This window comes from Hemiscyllium ocellatum, chromosome 30, assembly GCF_020745735.1.
Source record: "Hemiscyllium ocellatum isolate sHemOce1 chromosome 30, sHemOce1.pat.X.cur, whole genome shotgun sequence".
In the NCBI taxonomy this organism is placed as follows: domain Eukaryota; kingdom Metazoa; phylum Chordata; class Chondrichthyes; order Orectolobiformes; family Hemiscylliidae; genus Hemiscyllium; species Hemiscyllium ocellatum.
In genome coordinates, this window is record NC_083430.1 from 4,532,134 (window position 1) to 4,552,309 (window position 20,176).

Sequence of the window (20,176 nt, forward strand, 5' to 3'; positions counted from 1 at the left end):
CCTCAATGCTCTGTCCAATAAAGGAAAACATACCAAACATCTTCTTCACTGTTCTATCTACCTGTGACTCCACTTTCAAAGAGCTATGAATCTGCACTCCAAGGTCTCTTTGTTCAGCAACACTTCCCAGGACCATACCATTAAGTGTATAAGTCCTGCCCTAATTTGTTTTTCCAAAATGCACACCTCATATTTATCTAAATTAAACTCCATCTGCCACTCCTCAGCCATGACCCATCTGACCAAGATCACATTGCACTCTGAGGTAACCTTCTTCGCTGTACACTATGCCTCCAATTTTGGTGTCATCTGCAAACTTACTAACTATTTCTCCTTTGTTCACATCCGAATCATTTATTTAAGTGACAAAAAGCAGTGGACTCAGCACTGATCCTTGTGACACACCACTGGTCACAGGCCTCCAGTTTGAAAAGCAACCCTCCACCACCACCCTCTGTCTTCCATCTTTGAGCCAGTTTCAGCTGGCGTTATACATCTGTGGTTTAAAATCTTAGCTTGTAACTCAGGTAAACTTGGGTGCAATGCATACCCTAAAAATGAGCTAAAATATTTGGCATGAATCCAGGAATAGCAAAATTCAGTCTGGGACATGACACCCCAGTAGGTCATAACAACATAATTTTCTAAATGGTTTCTATCTGCGCTGGTACCATTCTATGATATTACATAAAAATCCTATTGTTGGTAAATGCCAGTTATCCTGGAAGCTATAACTGTATCTTCTTCCTGAAACAATCTGCTGTTCACACTGTCTTCAAGCCTCCAAGTTGAACATGATCGATGTTTGTAAACATGTGAGACTCTCTAGCTGCATCACATGGATAATGTAAGAATAATGGGCATATAATAAAATCTTTGTTGCCACCACAGCGTCATGAAGCAGATCGCTAACATGTTAAAGCAATTAAATAAAACAAAGAACTGCAAATTTTGGAAATCTGAAACAGAAATAGCTGGAGAAACTCATCAGTTCAGTTTAGAAGAAGCCATTGGATTTGAAATATTAACACTGCTTTCTCTCCACATTTGCTGCCAGACCTGCTGAGCTTCTCTAGCGTTTTTTTTATTTTTACTAAAGCCATGCTTCTGTTGTCTTGACCACTTATGAGAGAAGCCAGAACATGCCAGAGTGCATTCGAAGGTTTGCTTTTTCCACTAGATATCCATCACGATCGCATAACCATTGCTACCAGCCATCCTGAGGCCAGTTAGAAGCAGCAAACAGAAAGTAAAAAAAAAAGGAGGAAGAAACACAAGAAAGAAAGGACCCATCCAGGGTTCATTCATTCTAGTGAGGCAGAGAATATAGTTTTAAGATACAGGTTCCCTTTGAAAAACATCCCTTCATCACTCCAGTTCCATCAGTGCTCTTCAGTATGGAACATCCATCACAGTTGTGTGGAAACCAATAGTAACATCACAGGTTGCACTTCATGTAAGATAACTGGATTAAAGCAAGATGGGATTTGAGAAGGGACATTAGAGATGAACATACCATCATCCTCAGTGTTCTAAGCACTATCTGACGCATTGGCCTCTGTTGCAGTTAGTTGCACAATGAGGAGTATCATGTCCTTTCCTGGGCTCAGGCTATGCTGTCCCTGTTAAAATACTCTAGTTCTTTCTATTATGTGCAACTTTGTCCTGCAAGTGAGCAGGAAGAGCACCAGTGATTGTGATGTCCTATGTTTGATGATTACGGTTGAATGACTAGTTGCACATGGAAGCATCAAGAGGTTAACATCATTGTGTGTGAGAGGACTGGCCAACTTTCTCCTTTACAACTCAACACAGTTGAGGTCATTAATGCTGACTCCTTCACTGACAGACATCAGTTGATTCAGCACAGACTGGAAACCTCACAGTTCAGCCAACTCATTGAATATCTGCAAAACTATGTGAAGGCACAGATTGGGTTCCATATTTTTCACAGCATGATGCCTGAGATATATAGCTTCTGATTAAACAACTACATCCAAAACAGTCCAAGGAGCATCACTCTGCTAATTACCCAGCCAATGTGAATGAAAACTTGCAGATTTCATATTCTTTTAAAATATCTAATTGGCATTTTTGATTTATTACTTAATTAGCATCTGAGTTTCACCGGATATACAGATTTAAAATTTCTAATTAAGACAGAGTCAGGCAGGAATCTTGTGCCAACGGTCTATGTGGGAGATTTCCCTTGTACAGCAGAAAGACACTTTTGGAGCCAATGCACTATTTACTCGTACTCCCTAAGCTAGTTTTACTATTGTCAGCAATATACTTAATACAGTTAATATTCCTTCCATGAACTTAGCATTTTGCTTATTGTTCATAAACACTGAATTGGTCAGGTGTCTGCAGTATTTAATGAGATTTTTTACAGATGATGATGGGGAATGAAAAGGTTGTCTCCAAGGCAGTTAACACAAAATGTGCACAAGGCAAAATAGAAGATTTCAATCCCATCCTGTACAGTATGATTCTTGAGCATTTCCCTAACAGCTCTGGTACATGGTTGATATAAATGGGGTAGAAAGGAACATTTCATTGACATCTACACTGTACAGATTGTGTATCTCACTGTCAATACCAGTATGCGTACTGTCTGTAGTGAACGTGGATATCATTTCTGAATTAGAGACTTTAATACTGAGCTCCAAAGGCTTCTGCTGCCCCTCTGAAGGAGGGATTCACTCTACTGCCACTCAGAAGACTGGTTCTTCAAACTTGTCAGATGTTGGGGGGTGGGGGTGGGGGGTGGGGGGGTGGCTTCTAAACCTGACATTGTTTATAGAATGGACAAACCATCAGTAATTATCAGCAGTGCTCACTGAGCTCACATAAAATAATTTGACACTCAACACAGAGAAAGACAAACTCACTGTGTCTGAAATTAACTTTCTAAGATACAGGGAGATAACAACGAGAGTAAACTTGCACATAACAATGTAATGTCATTTGTTTCCTTCTAACCCCATCAAACATGAAAGAGTGAGCATTATTCCCTGCTTGTATCATAAATTCATTCCCAGGTACACAGAAATCACAGAGCTTCTTTACCAAGATGTGCAATGACACAGCAAATACATTATTGATAAAGATAGCACCTCCATGAACTCAATGTGGTGAACCAGTGCCATAGTGTATTTTCAATGGATATGAATCCAGAATCCCAGGCTAATATTCTAGAACATTGGTCTGAATCCCACCACAAAAAAACAAATTCAATAAATAAATCTGGAATTAAGAGCTCATCTACCAGTGAACAGGAAACTATTATGAATAATTGTAAAAACCAATCTGATTCATTATCCTTTAGGGAAGGAGAATGTATCATACATATCTGGCCCATGTGTGACTGCAAATCTACAGCTATATGGTTGACTTAACAGCGCCACCTCGTGCTCCCATGAGGAGGTTGAGCAATTCATCAACTTCACCAACACATTCCACCCTGACCTTAAATTTACCTGGACCATCTCTGACACCTCCCTCCCCTTCCAGGACCTCTCCATCTCCATTAATGATGACCGACTTGACACTGACATTTTTTACAAAACCAACCGACTCTCACAGCTACCTGGATTACATCTCTTCCCACCCTACCTCTTGCAAAAATGCCATCCCGTATTCCCAATTCCTCCGCCTCCGCCGTATCTGCTCCCAGGAGGACCAGTTCCACCACAGAACACACCAGATGGTCTCCTTCTTTAGAGACCACAATTTCTCTTCCCACATGGTTAAAGATGCCCTCCAACTCATCTCGTCCACATCCCGCACCTCTGTCCTCAGACCCCACCCTTCCAACCGTAACAAGGACAGAATGCCCCTGGTGCTCACCTTCCACCCTACAAACCTTCGCATAAACCAAATCATCCGCCAACATTTCCACCACCTCCAAAAAGACCCCACCACCAGGGATATATTTCCCTCCCCACCCCTTTCCGCCTTCCGCAAAGACCGTTCCCTCTGTGACTACCTGGTCTGGTCCACGCCCCCCCTACAACCCACCCTACCATCCTGGCATTTTCCCCTGCCACCGCAGGAACTGTAAAACCTGTGCCCACACCTCCTCCCTCACCTGTATCCAGGGTCCTAAAGGAGCCTTCCACATCCATCAAAGTTTTACCTGCACATCCACTAATATCATTTACTGTATCCGTTGCTCCCGATGCGGTCTCCTCTACATTGGGGACACTGGGCACCTCCTAGCAGAGCGCTTTAGGGAACATCTCCGGGACACCCGCACCAATCAACCACACCGCCCCGTGGCCCAACATTTCAACTCCCCCTCCCACTCTGCTGAGAACATGGAGGTCCTGGGCCTCCTTCACCACTGCTCCCTCACCACCAAACGCCTGGAGGAAGAACGCCTCATCTTCCGCCTTGGAACACTTCAACCACAGGGCATCAATGTGGACTTCAACAGTTTCCTCATTTCCCCTTCTCCCACCTCACCCTAGTTCCAAACTTCCAACTCAGCACTGTCCCCATCACTTGTCCGGACTTGTCCTACCTGCCTACCTCCTTTTCCACCTATCCACTCCACCCTCTCCTCCCTGACCTATCACCTTCATCTCCTCCCCCACTCACCCATTGTACTCTATGCTACTTTCTCCCCACCCCCACCCTCCTCTAGCTTATCTCTCCATGCTTCAGGCTCTCTGCCTTAATTCCTGATGAAGGGCTTTTGCCAGAAACGTCAATTTCGCTGCTCATTGGACGCTGCCTGAACTGCTATGCTCTTCCAGCACCACTAATCCAGCATTCTGAAATGGTCAGGCTAGCCACTCAATTGAATCTAACTATTACAAAGGCTGCAGAAGGAATGAAACTGGACAGTTCACCTGATATCAACCAAGGGTGCATCACAGTCCAGTTGACTTTGCATAATCTTCCTTTCTAACATCTGCAGGCTTCTGTTAATCTTGGGAGAGTTGCCACACAAACTAGTCAAGCAACAGCCTGTTATAGTCATTCTCACAGGATCACACCTAACAGGCAAGATGTGAGCTACTCCACTTACCAAAGCTGAGAATGGCTGTCTTGATGACAGGGCAGGTCCATTAGAGATTGTGATACAGTAGCAGTCAGGAAGGAGTTGCCTTGGGAGTGCTCAACATTCATTATGGACCCCATGACATATCATGGCATCAGGTCAAATATGGGCAAAGAGGCCTCCTGATAACTTTAACCAACAGTCCTTTCTCAGCTGATGAACCAGCTCTTCTCCATTTGAGGATGCACAAAGTGTGGCAAGGGTACAGAATATACTCTGGGTACGGAATGTCAATGTCCATCACCCAGAGTAACTTAGTGCCATCAGCAGAGTTTACAAGCGGTTCTTACTCAAAAATAACCTGCTAAATGATGCTCAGTTTGGGTTCCTGTAGAGACCCCAACTGTGGCACAGAGGAACTTACGAAACTGAAGTCAATAGGAATCGAAGGAAAACTATCCACAGTTGGAGGCATTCCAGGCATAAAGGAAGATATTTGTGTTTCTTGCAGATAAATCAGCTTAGCTCAGGAATTCTCTGCTGAAGTTCCTCAGAATAGTGTCCAAGGCTCAACCATCTTCAGCTGCTTCAAGGCCTTTACTGTAAAGTCAAAAATGAGAATATTTGCTGATGATTGCATATGTTTGTGACCATTCATGACTCCTCAGGTACTCAAGCAGTCCGTGTCCATGTGCAGTAAGACCTAGGTATTCTAGCTTGGACTGATGTAGTAAGCAACATTTTCACCAATAAGTGTCAGACAATGCTATCTTAACAAAAGAGATTAAATATTTTCCTTTGATATACAACGGCATTAGCATTACTTAATACCCACTATCAACATCCTAGCCATTATAGAAAACCAGAAACTGATCTAATCATCTAATCAGCTATAAAATTCTGTGTTGAGGTGGGGGGGGGGGGTTTGCAGATCAGGCAACATCCAGGGAGCAGGAGAATCGAGACTTCTGGCATAAGCCCTTCAACAGGAATTATGCTGGAAACATCGATTCTCCTGCTCCCCAGGTGCTGCCTCACCTGCTGTGCTTTTCCAACACCAAACTCTCGAGTCTGATCTCCAGCATCTGCAGTCCTCACTTTCTCCATAAAAATACTACGGTTACAATGGCAAATCGGAGGCTGGGAATTCTGCAGCAATCAACTCAACACCTGGCACTTTCCAGTCTGTGCACCATCGACAAAGCACAAGTCGGGAGTCTGACAAAATACTCACTTCCCTACATGTATACAGCTCCAACAAAACTCAAGAGGCTCAACCCTATCTAGGTCAAATCAGCCTGCTTGATTAGCATTTCATGTCCTCTATATTCACACCATTCACCACCAAGTCAGTGGCAGCAGCTACAAGCTGTGCTGCGACAAATCAAGAAGGCTTCTGTGACAACCCAGAAGAACAGTGTTAACAGATTTAAGGGAATATTAAGACCTGCAAGTTTCCTGTCTAAGTCATGCACCATCATTATTTGGAACTATCTCAACCTTCCTTCATTGTTGCTGGGTCAAAACCCTGCTAACCATATTGTGGGTGCACCTACCCACCATTAGGTGTCCATGATCAGGTAGGATTTTGGTGACTTGACTTTTACTTTACTGTCAGAAATTGAATGCAAATACTCAACTGGTGAATGGGAAGGATAAAAGGACCTACAATCATGAACATTGGCACTTGTATCTCTGTGACAGGAAGTGTGTTCTCTGTAATGATCTGCAGGTCCTGACTTTATTGTTAGACACATCACGATCTGATCATCAACCTTTACATCTACATTAGATTATCTTCATCAATACAACATTGAGGTGGAGTATCCCACAGATTCATGCAACTGCATATTCGACATGCCTAGCCATATTGCTATCACAGAGTTAGCAATGACGCAGCAACGAAAATGACATAATTGCAGTGGTTTCACCTAAACATGAATCTTGTAAAGATTTGAGCCTCTGCAGTAGTAAATAATCACCTGTAAAGCAAGTGGAATCACAAAATTGAGGAAGAATCAGTTCCATACTAGAATACATAACTGTATTGAAATCACACTGTTTGATGACAACTGGGTAGCAGTTATTTGAAGTGCTTCAGTTTGTGTACTGCCTCTTGCCCATGAATGGCATCTGGGTGTTACTAAGATGAAAAAATGATCCCCTCAAGCTGTCTGATTGCCAGTAACACATCACGATATAGAAAGTTCATAAGTAAACATAGGTTGCACATTTGCCTGAGTGATAATTAATATTGTCCTGAATTATCATTTAGAGTCATAGAGGTGTACAGCATGGAAACAGGCCCTTCGGTCCAACTCGTCCGTGCTGACCAGACATCACAAAGTAATCTACTCCCCATTTGCCAGTATTTACCCCTCTAAACCCTTCCTATTCATGTACCCATCCAGATGCGTTTCAAATATTGTAATTACACCAGCACCACCACCTCCTCCAGTCACTTGTTCCATACAAATACCATCCTGTGTGAAAACATTGCCCCTTAGGTCTCTTTTAAACCTTTCCTCCTCTCACCTTAAACCTATGCCTTATAGTTTTGGACTCACCTATACCTTGCCCTATCCATGCCCCTCATGATTTTATTAACCCCTAAAAGGTTACCCTTATGCCTCCAAATCACCAGGGAAAATAGTCCCAGCCTATTCAACCTCTCCCTATAATTCAAACTCTCCAACCCTGCCAACATTCATGTGAATCTTTTCTGAACTCTTTCAAGTTTCACAACACCTTTCCTATAGCAGGGAGACCAGAATTGAATGCCATATTTTGAAAGTTTGGCCAAACAATGTCGACAGCATGACCTCCCAAATCAATGCTCTGACCAATAAAGGCAAGTGTACCAAATACCTTCTTCACTACCCTGTCTGTCCACGACTCCATTTTCAATTAACCTGCACCTCAAGATCTCTTTGTTCAGCAACACTCCCCGGGACTTCACCATTAAGAGTAAAGATCCTACCCTGATTTGCCTTTCCAAAATGCAACACCTCACATTTATCTAAAACTCCACCTGCCACTCCTTGGCCCTTTTGCCTATCTGATCAAGGTCCTATTCTACCCCGAGATAACACTCTTCACTCTCCATTACACCACCAATTTTGGTGTCATCTGAAAACTTATTAACCATATCTGCTACATTCATATCCAAATCATTTATATAAATGACAAAAAGTAGTGAACACAACACCGATCCTTGCAGCACATCGCTTGTCACAGGCTTCAAGTCCAAAACACTATCTTCCATCACCACCCTCTGTCTCCGACCTTCGAGCAAATTTTGTATCCAAATGGCTAGTTCTCCCAAGCCGTTGCTTAAATTGATACAAATAACATCCACTGCTCTGCCTTAATCAATTTCTTCATCATGAAAAGCTGTGGGATGGCATGGTGGCTCAGTGATCAACACTGCTGCCTCACAGCGCCACAGATGCTAGTTTGATTCCAGCCTCAGGCAACTGTGCAGTTTGCACATCCTCCCTGTCTGCGTCTGGTTTCCTCCCACAGTCCAAAAAATACGTGCAGGTTAGGTGAATTGGCCATGCTAGAATGTGCATTAGTCAAGGGTAAATATAGGGTAATAGGAGAAGGTGTGAATCTGGGTGGACTGCACTTCGGAGGGTCAGTGTGAACTTGTTGGGCTGAAGGGCCTGTTTCCACACTCTCGAGATTCTATGATTATTCTTTCCCAACACAAATGTTAAATTGAATTATCTATAACTTTTTTTTTTCTTTACTGCTTTTTGAAAAATGTTGTAACATTTTCAATTCTCCAATCCTTTGGGTGCCACCCCTGAGTTTCATGATCAGTATTTGCACAATTTCCAGTCTCATACCTTTCAATATCACAAACACCTGATCAAGAAGCAAACCTCTGAAAGCTAGTGCTTCCAAATAAATCTGTTGGACCATAACCTGGTATTGTGTGATTTTTAACTTTGTCCATCGCAGGAGAAAGTGAAGACTGCAGATGCTGGAGATCAGAGCTGAAAAATGTGTTGCTGGAAAAGTGCAGCAAGTCAGGCAGCAACCAAGGAGCAGAAGAATCGACGTTTTGGGCATATGCCCTTTCGGCTTATGCCCGAAACATCGATTCTCCTGCTCCTTGGATGCTGCCTGATCTGCTGTGCTTTTCCAGCAACACATTTTTCAGCTTTGTCTACCGCTGTCCAACACTGACTCCTTCATATCACTCAATATCTTTGGATGCATCACAACTGATTCTAGAACCTTATCAATTTTAAGTCCTAACAGCCCTCTAATCCCTCCTCTTTATCAATTTTAAACCCTTCAATTGGCTGAACTACATCCTTTTCCACCATGATTTGCACAGCATCTTTGTCCATGGTAAAGATAGATAGAAACTATTCACTTACTACCTCACCTGTTTCCACATACAAATCCCCTCTAGATATTTAACTGCCTGCTATCTCTTCTCTCACCCTTTTAGTATTAATGTCTCTGTAGTCACTTTAAGATTTGGTTTTATCTTAGCTGTCACTCTCTTCTCATACTCTCACATTCCTTCTCTTGTGTGTTTTTCAATTACCATCTTTACCAGGCTATATCAATATTCTGCTGAATCTCAGTTCAATTTTCCAGCTTCATTTTAATCACAATTTCTTTTCTCAGTTAGGGAGTTTTGAACTTATTGCCCTAAATTTTCTCTTTGTGGGAATATACTTCTTTGACTGCACTTGAACAATCTTTTCTTTAAAGGTTCCCTATGGGTCAGTTACTGCTTTACCTGTTAATCTTTGATTCAAAATTATTTTAGCCAAATCTATTGTTACCCCATTGAAGTTGGTTATTTTCATGTCATTTATCCCTACATTTGATTGCTCCATGCCCTTTTCAAACACCAACCGAAATCTTATGATACAATGATGTATGCCCCCTCAATCTTCTCCTGTGGATACTTTGATTCACTTGGTCCACTTCATTCCAGAGAACTAGGTCCGGAAACAAAGTGTTGTTGAAAATTCTTCAGCAGCCAATGAAAAAACTGCTAACTGGCTATTCGGGTCTAGTTTTTTTTTTACGGAAAGTTAACATTAATTATAACAAGCCATTAGGAAAGCAAATTATATGTTAGGCTTTGTTACATGAATGGATTGGAATTTAAAAGTAAAAAGAGTTCTTCGTGCAATTATATCAGGCAAAAGAATATTTCTGCGGTTTTGCTCTCTTTAACTAAAGGAAATAAATCTCTTGCCAGAGAGGAAGCACAATGAATGTTCATGAGACTGGCTTCTGGAATAACTTTTCATCTTCTGTGGAGAGACTGAGTAGATGAAACCTATATTCATTGGAGTTTAAAAGAATGGTAATCTAATTTGAAACACAAAACAATTTTAAGGGTTAAATCAGGCTTATGCAGCAGGCAGCCAGCGAGCTCCTATCTAACCAGCAGCTGCTGTTTCAAATGCTGATATAAACATGTGAAATATTTTGTACAGAGCTGTTCATCTAATCAGAAGCCACTTCTCTCACTGCACAGGTTGGGTTTCTGTGTCAAACATCTATGGAAGCCAGAAAGTGAGTGAGGAATATGTGAGCGGTTATGGGGGAAGGATGAGGGATGGGTGGCTGAGTGAGGAAGGGAGGGAGTGACTGAGTGGGAGCAAGTGTGGAGGAGAGGAACAAATGGGGATGGAAAGACTGAGATATAAGGGAGATTGACTGAAGGGGGAATATTGGAGGAGTGAGTGATTGAAATGGGGGCAGCAAAGGATGGGAGAAAGGAAGAAGGAGGCAAGAATGATGGATGGAAGGAGTGGAGAGTAAAGGGTGGAGGGAGGCAGGAATGAAGGATTAAGGGGAGAGTGAAAGGTAGAGGAAGAGTAGAGTGGAGGATGAAGAGAGTGAAGATTGGAGGGAGGAGAAGTGAAGATTGGAGGGAGGGGGAGTAAAGAGTGGAAGGAGGGCAAGTGATGGGCAGATATTTATGGATAGGGAGACAGTGCAGGAGAGACAGTGAGATAGAGAGGAAGAGAGAGGAAGTGAGAACATGTGAGAGGGATGGAGTCAGAAAGGAAGGAGGATTGGTACACTATTGTGCGTACAGAGGTGTAGCACAATTGGGAATGCAATGAGAGTATGTAGGAACAGCGACCAAGTAAGCCAGATACACACTCAATGTCCTCTTTCTCACACTATTCCCCACTAAAACCACCAGAAAGTAGTTTGGGAGAGTAGAATGATCCAGGCTGACAGGTAACCCGGTTCTCAAACCCATTTTCATATGAATTCCACCAAGACCTTCTTAGGATGTTTGCCACCAGAGGCTAAAGCAAGGTCAGTGTTTCTTAAACCCGAATCCTTAGCTTGTTCTCAGTCCTCTCTCATTCACTATTGATCAAGACTGGGGACCTTGTCTGTCTCGCTTTAATTCTGTTTCTTAACTGAAAAGACAAAGAAGGTTTTATTTTTCAGCTCCGCTGCTTGCCACTTTTTAAACTCTTATTTTAAATAATTATTCATTTATTTAAATGATCAATTATTGATTTGGATTTTAAAAAAAAGTGTTCCCATTGTACCAACCCTTATTTCAATGAAATTTGTTCACGAGCCCCTCCAAGTCTGAGAAAAAGTGAACAAGTAGGCCCAACTGTGAAAACATAGGGACAAGCAAAGAACAAAGAACAATACAGCTCCGCCGCATTTCGGCCTTCCAAGCCTGCGTCAATATATGTAGCCCTTCCAACAAAACTGCCTTCACTGACAGGTCCAGTGACCCTCAGTTCCCTTCCGATGCATATATTTATCCAGGTGTTTCTTGAATGCTGTTATTATGTTTGCTTCCACTAGCTCCTCTGGCAATGTGTTCCAGGTGCTCACCACACTTTGTGAGAAAAACCTGTTTCGTACATCTCATTTAACCTTCCCGCTTGCACTGCAAATCCGTGTCACCTAGTAATTGACCCCTCTATCCTGGGAAAAAGCCTCATACTTTACACTCTATCCATGCTATTCACTATCTTACAAAATTCTATTAGGTCATCCCTCAACTCCCTGCATCACACTCAAAATAAACCCAGTCTATCCAACCTTTCTTCATAACCCAAATTCCCCATACCAGGCAACATCCTGGTCAACCTTTTCTGTACCCTGTTCAAAGGATCCACATTCCTCTGGTAGTGTGGTGACCAGAACTGGACGCAATATTCCAAGTGTGGCTTAACTAAAATTCTATAAAGCTGCAGGATAACTTGTCTACCTTATAATCAATGTCCCTTTCAATGAAGGCAAGCATGCCATAAGCCCTTTTTACTACCTTATCTACCTGTGCTGCAACCTTCAGTGATGTGTGGACCTGCACATCCAGATCCCTCTGCATATCTATACTCCTAAGGGTTCTGCCATTCACTGTATAATTTCAAACTGCACTTGACCTTCCAAAAAACATCACCTTACATTTAGAATCAGAGTCATAGAGGTGTACAGCATGGAAACAGACCCTTCGGTCCAACTCTTCCAAGCCGACCAAATATCCTAAACTAATCTAGTCCCATTTGTCAGCACTTGGCCCATATCCCTCTAAACCCTTCCTATACATATACCCATCCATACCCACCCAGCTGATTTTTAAATATTGTAATTATACCAGGCTCCACCACTTCATCTGGAAGACCATTCCATACACACACCACTCTCTATGTCCCTTTTATATCTTTCCCCTCTGACCCTAAATCTTTGACCTCTAGTTCTGGACTTCCCCACTCCAAGGAAAAGACCTTGTCTATTTACCCTATGCCCTTCATGATTTTATAAACCTCTATAAGACCACCCCTCAGCCTCCGATAATCCAGGGAAAACAGCCCCAGCCTATTCAGCATCTCCCTAAAGCTCAAACCCTCCAGCACTGGCAACATCTTTGTAAATCTTTTCTAAACGCTTTCAAGTTTCACAATATCCTTCCTATAGAGGAAGACCAGAATTGCACACAATATTCCAAAAGTGGCCGAACCAACATCCTGTACAGCCGCCACATAATCTCCCAACGCCTGTACTCAATACTCTGACCGATAAAAGAAAGCAAACCAAACACCTCTTCACTATCCTATCTACCTGTGACTCCACTTTCAAGGAATTATGAACCTGCACTCCAAGGTCTCCTTTTTAGATTAGATTACTTACAGTGTGGAAACAGGCCCTTCGGCCCAACAAGTCCACACCGACCCGCCGAAGCGCAATCCACCCATACCCCTACATTTACCCCTTACCTAACACTATGGGCACTTTAGCATGGCCAATACACCTGACCTGCACATCTTTGGACTGTGGGAGGAAACCGGAGCACCCGGAGGAAACCCACACAGACACGGGGAGAACGTGCAAACTCCACACAGTCAGTCGCCTGAGTCGGGAATTGAACCCAGGTCCCTGGCGCTGTGAGGCAGCAGTGCTAACCACTGTGCCACCGTGCCGCCCACAACCACTGTGCCACCGTGCCCCTTTTTAAAGATACCCTCCAGGACCTTACCATTAAGTGGATAAGTTCTGTCCTGATTTGCCTTTCCAAAATGCAGCCTCTCACATTTATCTAAATTAAACTGCATCTGCCATCCCTCGGCCCATTGGCTCATCTGATCAAGATCCAGTGGTGTTCTGACTACACTACATATCCAATTTTGGTGTCAACTGCAAACTTACTAACTATACCTACTATGGTAACATCCAAATCATTTATGTAAATGATGAAAAACAGTGGACCCAGCACTGACCCTTGCGGCACTCCACTAGTCACAGGCCTCCAGTCTAAAAAGCAACCCTCCATCATCACCCTTTGTCTTCTACCTTTGAGCCAGTTCTGTATCCAAATGGCTAGTTCTTGGGAACACTAATATAAACTAAAGAATCATGTTTAACGCTTTAAAAGTTCGCAGTTTAGAAACAGTTTAAATGTTGCTGTTATTACGTGATTTTCTAATGACATGGGATTGCATGAGAACAGAACTATCACATTTTAGCAAACCGACTGTCTGTAAATCACAAACAGCAGAGATCCCAGCACTAATCCCTGTGGAACGTTACTAGTCACAGGCCTCCATTCCAAAAAGCACTCTTCCACCATTACACTCTGTCTCCTATGATTAAGCAAGTTCTGTATCCATCTTGCCAATTAATCACTGATACCATGTGACTTCACCTTTTGTACTAGTCTGCCATGAGGGACCTTGTCAAAAGCTTTACTGAAGTCCATGTAGATAATATCAATCTCTTTTCCCTCATCAATCATCTTTGTCACCTCTTCAAAAAATTTGATCCAAGTTAATGAAGCATGACCTCCTCTGCACAAAACCATGCTGTCTATCGCTAATAAGTCCATTTTCTTCAAAATGTGTACAGACCTTGTCCCTGAGAATCTTTTCCAATGATTTCCCTATCATCGATGTGAGGCTTACAGGCCTGTAATTTCCAGGATTATTCCTGCTACCCTTCTGAAACAATGGGAAACCTTGGCTATTTCCTAGTCCTCTGGGGGCTCACCTGTGGCCAAAGAGGATACAAATACATCTGTCAATGCTCCAGAAATTTATTCCCTTGCTGCTCTCAATATTCTGGGAGAAATCCCATCAAGACCCCAAGACTTATCTACCCTAATACTTTTTAAGACCCACAACACCTCTTCTGTTTTAATTACATTTTGATTTAGAAACTCAACACTCCCTTCCCTGAGATCATCCTCCACCAGTTCCTTCTCTTTGGTGAATACCAATACAAAAATGTGTTTAGGGCCTCACCTCCCTCTTCTGACTCCGCATATAGATTCCCTCCTTTGTCCTGGAGTAGGCCAACCCATTCCCTGGCTACCCTCTTGTCACCTATAAAAACATGATCATAACGCAGACTCAGACTCCACAGATAGGAAAGGAATCATAGAATCCCTACAGTGTGGAAACAGGCCATTCAGCCCAACAAGTCCACACTGTCCCTCCGAAGAGTATGCAGCCAAACTCATTCCCCAACTCTATTATCCCATATTTATCCCTGACTAATGCACCTAACCTATGCATCCCTGAACGCTTTGGGCAATTTAGCATGACCAATTCACCTAACTTGCACATCTTTGGATTGTGGGAGGAAACCGGAACACCCGGAGGAAACCCACGCAGACACAGGGAGAATGTGCAAACTCCAAGCAGACAGCCCCCAAGGCTGGAATTGAACCCAGATCTGTGGTGTTATGAGGCAGCAGTGCTAACCACTGAGCCACCGTGCCATCCAGTTACCACCTCTCTATACCTGCTATCCACAACACTCTTTGCCTCATGAGCACTCTACAGTTTCTCCAGATGTTGCTTCAACTCCGAAACTTGGGCTTCCAGGAGCTGCAGCTGGAGACACGCCTCACAAACATGCACATCCCAGGCGCTGGAAATATGCCTGGCTTCTCACAGGGAGCAAGAGGAGCAGACTACAATTTGGAGCTCTCCTGTCATGTCATACCCTTGTAAGTTAATTAATCCTTATAATGTTGAAACTTCTGATGCTCTTTGCTCTGATAACAATTTCTCAAAACTTATCTGTTACTCACCAACAACAGTTTCCAGAAGCAGTTTACACTCGCTCTCCTTCCTCTCATGACGTTCTGTCTCCTCTGAATCTTGCCTCTCCCTTTTTTTTGTTCAGAGGAGGGAGGAGGCCAATGTTAGATTCTAAGAAAATATTTCCCTTGGCTCGTAATTCAGAACAAGGGGTCACAATCACAAAACAGTCCATTCAAGACTGAGGTGAGAGGATTCTGTTACACTCAAAGCTTTAAGAGCTTTTGGAATTCTCTTACCCTAGAGAATTGTAAATGCTGAGACATTTGTGTGCATTCAAGACAAAGGCCAACAGCATTTTGGAAACAACTAATTGAAGGACTTGGGAGAGGATGGAGTTGAAGTAGAAAATCAGTTATCAGCACGTTGATTGGTGGTGTAGCCTTTAAGGGCTAAATGGCATTCTCCGATGATTATTTCATATGTTCTTCTTGCCTTACCGTGGTCCCATTTTTCACGGTCTCCAGGATCCTGCCATCATGACTCACTGCTACATTTGCATCACTGGGGCAGGTGATCTGCATCATCTGTGACCAGGTTAGACTATTACTTGCACAATCTACTGATCCTAAATATTGTTTCAGCCGTTCCACTTTGAATCAAATATGTTGAGTTACAAAATTGTATTGAATGTAAATCAGCTAATTACATTTATGTACAGTTAAACTTTTCCCACCGTTTCTCTTACCAGAATAAAGAGTCCAGAATTTGCCACATCCTGGTGCGCAGGTATGGTGGAAAACACTGACAGGACGAGACAACTGAAGACAAGCAGGAATCTGTTGGAGACAAACAGAATGTAATTAAATTAAGCAAATGTGATAGGAGATATAGCAGATATTCTGGAGTTATTGATCACACTCTTCCAGTGTTTTTATCTCAGCATCCTAGAGTGTCAAATTGGTCTCAAATTCAATCATCCATACTCCAGAAAAAACAAACTGATTAGCAAACAAGTGTTAGAATATTGTACTAACCTGACATTGCTGGAGTATAATCATCAATGACTGTCTATTATGTAAGGCACCTCTTGGGGTTTTTCTTAATAATTTGTTAATTTAGAATACTTTGCTGAAGAGCATTAATAAACCAGATGGGTATCTAGAACAGTCATACAGTCATAGAGATGTACAGCATAGAAACAGACTCAATCAGTCCGACCCATCCATGCTGACCAGATATTCTAGATAAATCTAGCTCCCATTTGACAGCATTTGGCTCATATCCCTCTGAACCCTTTATTTTCATGTACCCATCCAGATGCCTTCTAAAAGTTCTATTTGTAGCAGCCTCCACCATTTCCTCCAGCAGCTCATTCCACATACACACCATCCTCTGCATGAACAAGTTGCCCCTAAGGTCCTTTTAAATCTTGCCCCTCTCATCTTAAACCTATGCCGTCTAGTTTTGACTCCCCCACCCCAGGGAAAACAGCCCCACCCTATTCAGCCTCTCCCTATAGCAGAAACTCTTCAACCCTGGCAATATTCTTGTAAATTGATGATAGTTTCATTACCACCAATACTAGGCTTTAATTTCAATTTTTTGTTATTTGAACTTATATCTTACCAGATGACTTGGTAAGATTCAAACCCACATCCTGTGTCACAAGCCTGGTTTGTAGATTACAATACTGGTCCAGTTACATTGCTACTTCAGCACCATCTTTTCTTCCCCACACTCAGTACCCACTACAGTGATAAAGTATTTACCTGATTACTCTACAACTGAAAAAGTGCTAATTACAATTGCTCATGATCAACACATAATCTATTCAGCACCACAAAACATATATGGGCTTAGTTATCTCAGTTGATTGGCAGTTGGTTTGTGTTGCTGACTGATGCCAGTGTGTGTTCATTCCTGCACTGGATGAGGTTCCCATAAAGGACTCTCCAGCGCATCCTTGCCTGAGGCTCAGGTTAAACCAGCTGTTTCTCTAATAAGAGAGCAGCCTTATGGCCCTTGGGAACTACGATGACTTTGCATCTATTAATGATCACTGTACAACAAATATGATCTATAATACAAATGCTGGTCATTATTATATAATGAACACAGTATACAATTGTCCAGATTGAAAAGTGTGGGGCTGGAAAAGTGCAGTAGGTCAGGCAGCATCCGAGGAGCAGGAGAGTCGATGGTTTGGGCATAAGCCCTTCATCAGAAATACAGAGGGGGAAGGGGAATGAAAGATAATTACGTAGGCGTGGGCGGGACTGAAGGAGGGTAGCTAGGAAGGCAACAGGTGGATGCAGATGGACGGTAATTGTGATGGGTCAGTGGGGAGGGTGGAGCGAATAGGTGAGAAAGAAGATGGACAGGTCTGATAGGTCAGGATGGCAGTACCAAGTTGAAGGGTTGGGTCTGGGATGAAGTGGGAGTAGGAAAGATTTGGAAACTGGTGAAGTTGATGTTGATGCTGTGTGGTCGTAGGCTCCCGAGGCAGAAGATGAGGTATTCTTCCTCCAGTTGATGGGTGGCTTTGGTTTGGCGGTGGAGGAGGACCAAAACTTGTCTGTCTTTGGGGGAGTGAGAGGGGGGATTAAAGTGACCACGGGGCACTGGGGCTGTTTGGTGCATGCATCCCAGAGATGTTCCCTGAACCACTTCATCAGTTGGTGTTCTGTCATCCTGATGTGGAGGAGATCACATCGAGGGCAATAGACTCAATAGATGAAGTGGGTGGATGTGCAGGAAAATCTCCACTGGATTTGAAAAGATCCTCTAGGGCCTTGGGCAGAGGTGAGGGCACAGGCTTTACACCTCTTGTGATGGGAAAGGAAGGTGCTGCATGTGGAGGGTGGGTTGTTGAGGGTGTGGACCTAACGAGAGAGTCGCAGAGGGAATGGTCTCTGCAGAACGCAGGTAGGAGTGTAGAGGTCTGGCTGAAGGTGGCAGACATGGCAAAGGATAATGTGCTGTATCAAGGGGTGGAAGGTAAGGACCAGAGGGGGTTTCTATTCTTGCGGAAGTTAGAGTGGTGGGATTTGAGGGCAGAGGAGTGGAAGATGAGAGGTGCGTTGGAGGATATTGCTGATCATGTCAGAGGGGAAATTGCAGTCCTTGAAGTAGCAGAACATTTGGGATGTCCTGGAATGGAATTGCTCCTCCTGGGAGCAAATATGGCAGAGGCAGGTGGAATTGGGAGTAAGGGGGTGGGGGGGTTGGGATAGGTTTAGTCAAGGTATCTGTGGGAGCTGGTAGGTTTGAAATAGATGCCCATGTTGAGTCAGTTGCCAGACGATGAGACAAAGAGGTTCAGGAAGGGGAGGGAGGTGTTGGAGATGGTCCGTGTGAACTTGAAGTCAGGGTGGAAGGTGTTGGTGAATTTGATGAACTGTTCAACCTCCTGGTGGGAGCATGAGGTGGCGCTGACACAGTCATCAATGTAGTAGAGAAAAAGTTGGGGCATTGTGCCAGTGTAATTGCAGAAGATGGACTATTCCACATATCCTACGAGAGGTAAGCATAGCTGGGGCACATGCAGGTGCCCATGGCTACTTCGCTGGTTTGTAGGAAGTGGGAGGATTCGAAGGAGAAGTTGTTGAGGGTAAGGACCAGTTCCACCAATTAAATGAGTGTATCAGTGCAGGGGGGGTTCGTTGGGTCAGCAGGAAAGGATGTAATGGAGGGCTTGTAGGCCTTTGTCTTGGGGGATGGGCATGTATAGGGACTGGATGTCCATGGTGAAAATGAGGTGTTGGGGGCTGGAAAACTGACAGTCACAGAGGAGATGGAGGGCATGGGTGGTGTCCCGAATAATATGTGGGGAGTTGATGGACCAAGGGGAACAGGACAGAGTCAAGGCATGAGGAGATGGTGGGAGAGGAGTAGACAGAGACAATTAGTCGACCAGGGCAATCAGGATTTTGGATTTTGGATGAGAGGTAAAACCCGGTTGTGCATTGTTGGGGAACTATGTGGTTGAAGGCTGTGAATGGGAGATCCCCGAGGTCATGAAGTTGTGGATGGTTTGGGAGATGATGGTTTGGTGCCAAGAGTTGGGGGCATGGTCGAGGGGATAGTAGGAGGACGTGTCAGTGAGTTGACGTCTGGCTTCAGTGATTAGATTAGATTAGATTACTTACAGTATGGAAACAGGCCCTTTGGCCCAACAAGTCCACACCGACCCTCCGAACAGCAACCCACCCAGACCCATTCCCCTACATTTACCCCTTCACCTAACACTACGGGCAATTTAGCATGGTCAATTCACCTAACCTACATATTTTTGGACTGTTAGAAGAAACCGGAGCACCTGGAGGAAACCCACGTAGACACGGGGAGAATGTACAAATTCCACACAAACAGTTGCCTGAGGCAGGAATTAAACACGGGTGTCTGGCGCTGTGAGGCAGCAGTGCTAACTACTGCGCCACTGTGCTGCCCATTGCCAATGTGCCGACCATGAGGCAGCTGATTTGATGGCGAGGTTGGGATTGGAGCAGTGGGAGTGGAGGGCTGCACATTGCGAGGTTGGAGTAGGTGAGAGGGGTGGACAGGTTGAAGTGGTATCAAGGACCTGACCAAGACAACTGCTACCTCCAACAGGAGCTGACCGAGTGCAATTACCAGAAACAATTGTACCATATAA

The 20,176-nt window shown here is 43.7% G+C and overlaps 1 protein-coding gene across 2 annotated transcripts in view; it reads right to left on the minus strand.

Annotated features, from left to right (window-relative positions):
- LOC132830139 (potassium voltage-gated channel subfamily KQT member 4-like) overlaps positions 1 to 20,176 on the minus strand; it is a 633,387-nt gene that overhangs the window by 214,846 nt on the left and 398,365 nt on the right. For both annotated transcript variants that reach the window (XM_060847647.1, XM_060847648.1), the window contains exon 2: positions 16,268 to 16,358. In XM_060847647.1, coding sequence (XP_060703630.1) covers positions 16,268 to 16,358 — 91 coding nt within the window. The remainder of the gene's footprint in view (positions 1 to 16,267; positions 16,359 to 20,176) is intronic.